This window comes from Geospiza fortis, unplaced genomic scaffold (genome assembly GCF_000277835.1).
Source record: "Geospiza fortis unplaced genomic scaffold, GeoFor_1.0 scaffold130, whole genome shotgun sequence".
Taxonomy (NCBI): domain Eukaryota; kingdom Metazoa; phylum Chordata; class Aves; order Passeriformes; family Thraupidae; genus Geospiza; species Geospiza fortis.
Window position 1 is genome coordinate 14,152,189 of NW_005054300.1, and position 10,186 is coordinate 14,162,374.

Genomic DNA, 10,186 nt, shown 5'->3' on the forward strand with positions numbered 1-10,186 from the left:
TTTCTGTGTGAATCCACTCAACCTCTTAGAAGTTTAGAATAGTATTTTGCTATGCTTGCTGTCAAAAGACACAGCTTAGCATCAAAATGAGTCCCTCCTTGCGAAGTTCTCCTATAACTAAGTCAAGTGGCACTATCCACTCAAGAGTTCACAACTTTGTCCTTGTGCAAATGTAATATTCCCTGGGAACTAATCTTTGAATGGTTTGAAAGGGGACGAAGTCCTGGCTAGCCACTAGAATTTTAGTCCAGGCTACAAGATTTTCTGCAAAATAAATGAATGAAAATGCTACAAGCTTGCACAGACAGTTAATTCTTAGGCAGAGACAGAAGACACAACATTTGCTTTAGGCTTTTGCTTGTTCTTTCTGCCTTTGAGAGAACCTCAGAAACAGTGGTATTGAGTATGAGAGAGAGGGTGAAAACAGGCAAGTCAGAACATGCCTATTTGTAAGATACGTTTGGTGTGTATGTCTGCTTGTGAACAGTATAAATATGCATGTGTGGTACGTACATTGTAACAGTCTGAAGAGGCTTTAAAAAATTTATCTGTGAGAGATACCCAGTTCTTTTAAATGCTTTCCTAATTTAAAACTAGTAGTCTTTTGGATGAAATTTGAAAGTATGTTCAGTGTATTTCTGTTTATTGTTCCTGAAGACCAAGTTACATTTTTGGAGGGAACCACTGTTGTATAATTCCTGAGAATATTATAGCTTTTGAGCTGTAGAGCTGATGATTTTAAGATTTTAATTGTTACAGTTTTTTGTTTGATGTCTGTTAGAAAGAGAAGCATTAATAGACTGGTAATGATGGCACTTGAATTACGAGATGGATTACTACACTAAGGCTCTTTAATTATCACAACAGCAGTACTTTAAACCATTTTTCAAACAGTAGACTGCTGGAGTGCCAGTCCTTGATCTCCGGCTAGCTCCCAACACACCAGCAGCCTGGCTGGGGAAGCGGCGGAGCAGCGGCTCCAGGCAGAGTCAGGCTCCGGCCGGCCGCTCCCAAGGTGACTCCCTACGGCGGAGGTAGAGGAGCTTCACCCGTGGCCGTTGGGGCAGGAAAAGCTTCCAGCTGAACGCGCAGGAAAGAAAAGAAGCCAGACAGCAGGGTTTGAATTTATTCGAGAGAGGGGAAAGGCCGCAAGGAACTGCAATGTGGGCGGCGAAAAACAGAGGTTATAAAGACTCATGGAGGGGCGGTGCAACCCACGCCTTGGCCAGTCATGTAACAGAACAGAATACTTGACAGAAAACAGGGGCCAATGAGGAGTTCGTTGGGGAGGGGCAGCAACCCCTAGGCCAATCACTCCTGCCCGGAATGGAAGGTTCTAGGACCGAGGTGGGGACAGAGAGTGACTGGCACTGAGGTTGCCGAGGCAACAGGGGAGGGGTTGACAGAGTAACCAAGGAAACTGAGGAGGGATTAAATGATTGACTTAAAGGGGCTGGGCCAGTTACCAAGCAACCGAAAGGAGTGACAGGGCACTGGCGGGAAAAAGAGCCCAGACAGAACCATTTGTAACTGAACATAGGGGAAGTGGAACCTACTAACTAAATACAGAACTACTATAAATTATAACTTGAACCGAAATGTGAAAAGACCGCACCGCAACAGTAGACTATAGTGTAAGTGTTGGCATCACACTTACAAATTCACCTGGTGATCAGAGACACTGACTTTAGACAGATCAGTCCAGAGCTATTTTTACAGAGCTCTAGATAAATAAATACATTTTCACTAGCGCTGTCCATGGATTTAATTGTGGGTTTTCTTTTTTGGAGAGAATGGAGCTGAAATTGGTCTTAGAAGTGGCACAGCAGGGTTTTGCAGCTCTTTGGCTCTGATTGCACCAATATGGCAATGCTTGGACTGCAACAATAAACCATAAAAAGGAAGCTGGCAATAAAATTTCAGATTTGCTTTGATTTTCTCTCTCCATATTTTCCTAGCATTGTTTTAGAAAGACATAATGCTTTTGGTGGCATCATATAGTTGCAGTATCATGATTTAAATAAATATTTGACATGCTAATTAACTGAACGCTACACTAGAAGTGCACCATGACTTATGAGTCATCTCTGAGAAATACTTCATCATGAGAATTTTAACAGGATATAGTTTTTTGGGGGGTTTTTTGTACATGCTTTGTAAAAAATAACTGTGGTGTTAGGTGAATAGGACTTCTTGGAAAATCAATCTGGACCTTGCATTTTGTTTTTAAGGGGGATAAAAAAAAGATATCGAAGTCCTAAAGAAGAGAAAAATTAATTATTTTATTTATTATATAACTGCTACTTCTCTTGTATGAGATACTTTTTAAGGGGTGTTTTTGCATCTGAAAATAAATGCTCAGGGTTTAGACATAAGATATTAGAATATAGACACTAACTTCTAAATTTGGGAGATTTAGATTTTTGAAATGCAGCTTATCAACTCCTGTTATTTACCTAAAATTCTTGGTGAATATGGTGTCTCTCTCTTTTGCTTTCCATAGGCTTTTGAGGTGTAGTCTTACACTTTGTGCGTATCTAAGCTGACACTGCTTTTCATTACATTTTTAAATACATTTTGCATTTGCCTTGAAGGCTGCATGTTCAGATGGGAGTTAGAATACATGTCATGCTCCACATTCAGCAAACTTCTGGAGAGAACAGCTCTTACAGAAGAAATAGCTCTGCTGAACTGAGAAGCAAAAGTCCTGCATGTTTCCTTCATAAAAGAAGCAAGCATTTTGAATGACTTGGTTTTGTTTGTTGTTGTGGTTGTTGGGGTGTTATTTTTATGGGCTTTTTTTTCCTTTTGATAGGAAATTACCAGATACAATCAAAGCTTTGCAATAGCTAACCTCCTGTGTGTGATTGCTGTTATGGCAATAACTGTCTTTTGTAATAATAAACTATTTCTCTCAGGGAGCCTTTTTGCAACTTAAGCAATGCTGGGAGAAATTAAGTGTTGCTCCTGGCTGAGGGAGGGTGCCAGGTTCAAGCACTTCTCTAACAGCCTTCGGAAACTTTTAAAAAGCCTTTTCCACACTTGAACATGTGTGGAAAAACAGTTTGTGAGTTTCCCATCACAGTCACATGCTTCCTGAAAGAGCCATGAAACAGTTTATGTGTGAGCTTAAGGTCCAGGTATGAAAATGAGCAACAAGTTTGGATTGGTAATTCATCCTAGCTAACAAATCATATGGTGCTAAAAAAGGTTATTTTTTCTTGGGGTTTGGTGGATTAATTACTAGTATAAAACATTCTGTATTGTGGTTTAGCCAAATTAAAAGTTAGCATTCCTATCTTTTCAATTAATTAGTTGATCTTATTTCAAACCTTCATTTTCCTGACTCATACAATATATTTAAGTATGACTCCTTAGATTTTATGGAACAGAACACTGACTATGAGCGTAGATACATTGATTTTAATATATTAGGATTAGTAATTGTTGGCATGGTCTTCCTGTGTGTTTGGAAATAAACTAAAATTTCAGGCTTACAAAACATGGACCACATTTTTAACAATGAAGCTGTTTTCTCCCTTCTGTGTTGCTTCTGTTGCCCTTAAGATATTGGGGTGAAGAAATAAAGTAAATTCCATCAGCTAAAAATAACAAAGATAACAGAAACACATAAATCAAGTATAAATAATAGCAACAAAAGTGAACTGAGGATTTAAAACAATAGTTTGTCTCTAACAGCAGGAAGGAATAAAAACAGAGCAATGAAATATCCTTTAATGGTTTTGCATAATTATTACTCTTGTTTAAGTCAGTTGATCTTTAAATATTGGAAAGTTTTCACACACACATGCATGGCATATTTTTTGAGAATCACACTGATATCTTTGTATATAAATTGAAGTAAATTAGATGTATATTTCAAGTCTTAGAGATTGTCATACTAGAGCATAACAACAAAATAGTTATTTGATGAATTAACAAATTGAGGTGCAAATGGTTGAATATTGTTGTTAGGCTTAATCCTAACATGCGATTTCCAGTACTGCTGTGGTTAAAGACAGTTTAACCTTTGCTTGCTTGTTTGTTTTATTCAGGTTTACAATAATGAAGGTGTACCCTTCTTATTTATGTTCTGAGAAATACAGTTAAGTTAGAAAGCCTCATGAGCATCAAAATAAGAGGCTCTTTTAATGAAAAAGTTTATGCTTTACAAGACTTTAAAACTTCACATATAAAGTATTTGTAACACTGAAGTCTTTAAGTTGCACTTAGTAAAGCATTAATTGGCATTTCCTAATTGAGTAGTTACAAATGTGTTGCTGTGACACTCAAAGCGTTTATATGCTGGGAGTGAACCTGGGTTGTTGTGGTTTGACTTTTTTCTTTTTCTTCTTTTTTTTTTTTTTTTAACTCATTTTCCAGTGGACTGAATATATTAGTGATGAATGTGCTGTGAAACTAACTGTTTGTTTCCATGCTGGAAAAGTTTCATGGCTCCAGCAATTGCTAGCCATTTTACCACACAGCATCCATCATTTTGTCAAAGTTTTAATGTTTTGTAGTGAACCACCTAGGAAAGAAAGGCGGAGAAAAGAATGACAAAACAGCCCAATTCTTTCATTCCCTGCCAAAAAACTGACTGAAGTTTATCCCTGTTTGCCCTTGGAACAATTAATGTGACATTTTCCTGAATGCCATACTAAATTTGATTGTCAGTTATTGAAATGTATGTTTAAATCAGCAGTGATGCAACTCCAAATGCTTTTTTCATTAATGTCATTGAAGCCTTAACCCACTACCTTTGACACATAACAGAATTAGAAAGCCTTTTGGACCATTTGGCTGAAGTTGTGCCCTCCCTACAGTATCTCAGTTTGCTTGGAAACATTGCTTGCCCAAATGAACTGGTCTGCAAAGAAAAGGACGAAGATGACTACCAGAGATACAGGTTAGTGTTTTCATTTGTAGATGTGATAAAGCATGAAAGTTTTTGTTTTACTACTGGAAAAATATTTAAATAAAGTCAACCCAGAGTCTCAAACAAACATCTACTCTATTCTGAAAGCATTGTAATGTTCTGCCATGAAACACCTGGGAATTTGAGTAGCCCCCATTTCAGTGAGATCATACTCAGGAACCCTGTTTCAAGAAAAATTTCAGTGCTGTATAGCACATGTCTGAGTTGAGCAGGTGTGCACAGGATTTCCTGAATGTCAGTATTCACATACCCCTACTCAAGGCACTTCCTTCTTTAAGGCCAAGATAAGGCAAGGTTTGCATACACTAAGGATGAAAGGCAATAAAAAAAAGAAAAAAGATCACTCCACTGAGATAGCCAGTTGCCTTGCCTTCTGCTCATGTTTGATATGGTGCTAAGTTGCTTCTGCTGTAGTTATCAAGCCACTATTAACACAGAATAAATGATTCCTCCTATATTGTGCTCCTTCACTCAGAGCAGTTACATTCCGATAAAAAAACCCCAAACTATCTTTATAATGTAATGTCAGTGAGCTAGATTACACGAAAGGTCATCTGAAATTTAATATGGAGACTTGATAAAATACCAAAAGTCCAACTGAAATGTTGCTAAAATGTGTAAGTATTATTTAAATAAACCCCAGAAATACTTGTAACTGATGATGGTTATGAATATAGACCCATAACTTCCGGAATGTCTGCTAAGTGATGTAATTTTCAGAGCTACAACCTTAAGACAAGTAAGCCATTGATTATGCAGGAAAAAAGAGACATTAGATGTGTTTTTCCTTGCTACCACCTGAGGCATTATTTCAGTCCTTGTGTGCTGGCACTCTTCACGTTGGCTCCGAAGGGCGTTTGGAGGCGAGTCAGAGCCCAGCAGTGCTGGTCACCTTGCCTTGCAGAGCCTGAGCTTGCTTTTTGTTAGCATCATCCACAGTGTTCAGAGTTTGTTATATAACTTATCTCCATGTAATCCAATCTGTGCTCTAGGAGTTAGGATTAAACAATACAAAGTTGAGGAGACTAAAAGCAGTTTTATGGGGAATTTATGGGCCTGAATTTGTTGCATTCAGAAATGGTGAAGGTTAAACAGCAGCACAACTGTCCCAGGTGTGCACATATACTTTTTAGTTTGTTTCAAATTTTTGAGAAGGATTTCTAGGTTGTCACATTTTCACCTTTTAATGATTCCACTTTTGAATCCAGCTTAGCATTTTGGTTTTCATGGAGTAGAGCAGCCTAGGTTAAATAAAATATTTTCACATTGCTTTCACACTTAAGTGGAAGGTATGCCTACTATCCAGCTTACAAGACTGTAATAGTGCTGTCTCTATGTAAATTTATGTGACATGTGCTCTAGAAAATTGCTTAAAAAATGAATGATATTTCTACAGTTTACTGTTTTTCACTTTAAGTATGTTTTCTGACAATATGTCTCCTATTAATCATTTAAGCAAAAGTAGTATGTTAAAGGAGCCATTCAGAGGCAAGAACCCATGGTTCACTTAGTGCTCGCTGAAAAAATTCCTTATTGATTGACATCCTCTGTGGTTATGTGATGTAATATTTATAATATGTCACAGAGCCATACATCAAAACAACCACATCCCTTGTTTCATTTCAATGCAAAAATGTTGATTTCAGAGAGGTCAAGGTAGTTTCAGGTCACATCGTGGTAAACCACGATGTCAAAATGTGAAAGGATTCTACTTATATATTTGTTGGAAACTGCAACATTGCTTCCATTTTCTTTCCTCTCAATTTTTCAAAATCCTGGGTGTTTTTTTCCATATAAACTAGGCTGATTGAAGTAATTTTAAGAAAGAAGAATGGGCTTCTAATTAGTTGAATGATTTATGATTCTGGTGCTATAATGAAAGCTTCCTGATCCTTTTCCATTATTATTTGTTACGTTATATGAAATGTATTTGCTAGACAGTATTAGATTCAAAACCCAAAACCATGGATCAATCAATTGATCTATTTGCCTATCTTTAGGGGAATATATATCACCTACATGATGGAACTGATTACAAGTACTCCTCTAATTTCACTCTGAGTGGCTAATCTGGAGTTTTCGATATGCATTCTGAAGCATCTTGAACACAACTTTTGTCTTCCAGATTCAGCATTTTTCATGGTTTGAAATAGCTTTTTTTTTCCCTAAGATTTTTTTTTAGAATTTTATCAGAAACCATCAAAAGATTACATTCATGTGAAGTTGAATTATGTAAAAACTTGAATTATGCAAACATTGTGCTTCTCCATAAGTACAACTAGCTTTGTTTTGTTCTGAATGGGAACTTCTTTTTGTAAATTTTTGCACTGACCATTGGAACCAGAGCTTCATTTTTCATTGAGCTTTAATTTTGTTCCTACTGAGTTCAATTAGAGTTCAGGCTATTTAATTCCTCAACCAGAAAGAGAAAGGTGCTAGAAATCAAAGCTTTACTTAATCTTTTAATTCCAACAAACTGAAAAGATCTGTTAACCCCCCAAAATCTTAATGTTAAAAAATGTGGAAAATAATTTTTTAAAAAATTCACGGTCCAGTAATTCACAGTGATCATAAAAACAGAGGTTAAAAGTAATATTATTTACTTTAAAAATATTAGGTTTTATCAAAAATACTTGACGAATATACAAATTATGCTTTTGGTCAAGAAATGATGATCTAGTCCTTTAGGTGATCCATTGCTATACCACTCCTATAATTTCATTACTAGAGCTCTTTTCTAGTCTTACATTAAAACTACATTTTATGCTGAAATATTATTGTGGGTTTTTTTCTCAAAGTAGTTATTTTTTGTCTAAAAACTACAGCAACTTTTGAATAAGATTTTTTTTAAGGAAGAAGAAAAGTTTTTTTTGCCATCCCTGCTATTCCTTCTTACATTTAAAATGTGTAGGAGAACAAATTGATGAAAAAAATCTCTGGGTTATTGGAATTTTTCCTTGGACAAAGAAATGAAAATGGAAAGTTCCCTTCTGTGATATTTTTATAAGCAAACCTGTTTGGTTCATTTTAAAGACTCATGGGGTTTTTTTCCATCATTGTGAAAATGGCTTTAGTTTCTTACTAGTAAAAATAATCTTTAAGTTCTCTTTATCTTATTTTTGAAGCTTTCTATATTTGGGTTAATATTTTGCAAAGGTATATTTTGGTGATAAGGGCAAGGGAAAGCAGAATATCTAGTATGTAATGGTGATAGGAAAATTTAAAAGCTTTTGGCTACAATAGGAAGCAAGAAACACAGAAAAATAGGTTGCAAAACAGTGTCCTCTAAAATAACCTAGTCTCCAATCTCTGCTTTGAAGATTGCAGGAAAACAAAGGTCATGACCCAGAGATCAAAGTAGCAGAAGTCAACACAGTAATTGCTGGTTGCTTCTGTTGTACTCACAGTTGGTCAGTCCTGTGGGTGTATTGTTTGCAGACAAAACTTCAAACGTGGTGTTAGTGAACTGTGAAAAATCATCTGGGTCACAATGTATTACAAAGCATTTGTGAATTCTGCAGGTGACCTCACCTATTTTCATTAAAGCGATATGATTGTGAAGAATTCATTCCATGTGTGAAGTTTTCAGGGCTTGTTCATTCTTCTTTGCTCCTTATTGACATTTCCTGGAATGATGCATTCATGAAATGCTGTTGACATGGAAACAAGGGCAAGTGGAAACAAATGCTGGAGTTTATTTTAAATTAGCTTAAAACTACATGTACTAGATATGCTATCTTTGGCTGGGGGAGCAAATGATGATAACCTTATGAAGTTCTCTTAAGATATAACAGCAAGAAAGGAAGTGCATGTGTTTTGTATGGATTAACTTTTCAAGCTAAATCAGCTATTCCCATCCCACAGTTTTGATTGTGAGAAATTATGGGTCTTCTAGCATTTTCGGTGTTCTTGCAGTTTCATTTTGTTTTATTGTAGTTTTGTTTTATTTCTTTTTTTAAAAAATTGCTACAGAATTTGCTTTTTTATTTTAAATAGTCTTGCATTTGGATGGTGACATAAATATATATATTCAATAAGTAGTAGCAGACTAGAAGTCCTCACTCTGTAATGAAAATAATGCTAATATATAATGATGAGGACCAGTGAACTTACTGCTGAGGCTTTCTTTAAGCAGGAGGGATTGAAATCTGTGGTCATTCTTTATATGTTCTTTATGAACTTAATTAGATGATTAGGATATTCCTTAACATCTGTATAATCTATGAACCTGTGCTACTTCAGTGTTTGAGTGAAGCCTTGTCATCTCACCAGTACCTGGGAGGAAAAGTGTGCTTGAACATCAACTGGCCACACAAGGTCCATCTGAGACTAGCCCCTGGAAGGGTTCATGAGCAAGAACAATTACCATGTTTTTGTTCAGCTGAATAAATCAAGGTCCATAATACCCAATTTGTCTGTACTAACGCAGTACATTGAGGCAAAACTATAATTACTGTTACATATATAAAGAAAGATTTTTCTAATTCACAGAGTTGTTTGTTACACTGAAGAAGAGCAGAGTGTGTCAAAATATTTGGAAGTGGTGTGGATTTCTGTGTGACTTGCAAGCCCCTCAGAATTACGTGGTCATCACCAAACAGTGCCAAGGCTGCTCAGGGTCTCATGTGATCCTCTAACAAACTTCATGCCAACATCCTGGCCTCTCTTCTGGAAGATGCTGGTTTAAGTTTATGACCTGTCTTCCTTATCAGTGTATTTAACAAATGTTTTTGTTAGAGAGGAAATTCTGTAGCCAGCTGTATGCTGTTTGGAGGTAGAAGGGTACATTTTTTGGGGGTGCAGAAGAAACAATCACAGAACATAGTGTTTATGACACTAGTTCACTGTCATAAACATGTTTCAATTCTTCTGATTTCTTTTATTTTGTCTTTCCCCATTTAAATGCTTAGTAGATTACTTATTTTTTTAAGTTTATAATAATATAACTGAGAGCATAATCAGTCCTTCAAAGTTTGAAGTAGGCATATTTTTTATGTTCTGCGATTGTGAGGGAAAGGAAATATAATAGCACAGAAAAATGAAAGTAAACACTTTCTGAAACAGAGCTGGTATGATACAGGTAGGGCTGGATACTTCTGCATTCTTGTGGGCAGATGTTTCTCAATTTTTCGCAGCAGTTTTTTTTTTAAATTAAATATTGATGCGTATAGTACAGTTTTATGTTCCAGTTTTTGTTAATTATAGTACAAACTGGAATACTATAGAGAATCTAGTTCTTACAAAATT

The 10,186-nt window shown here is 36.1% G+C and overlaps 1 protein-coding gene across 1 annotated transcript in view; it reads left to right on the plus strand.

The window, feature by feature from the left end:
* The window catches only part of LRMDA (leucine rich melanocyte differentiation associated), a 636,729-nt gene that overhangs the window by 376,203 nt on the left and 250,340 nt on the right, over positions 1 to 10,186 (plus strand). Inside the window, exon 7 of the mRNA XM_031061803.1 lies at positions 4,770 to 4,909. Within this exon, the coding sequence (XP_030917663.1) occupies positions 4,770 to 4,909 (140 nt within the window). The remainder of the gene's footprint in view (positions 1 to 4,769; positions 4,910 to 10,186) is intronic.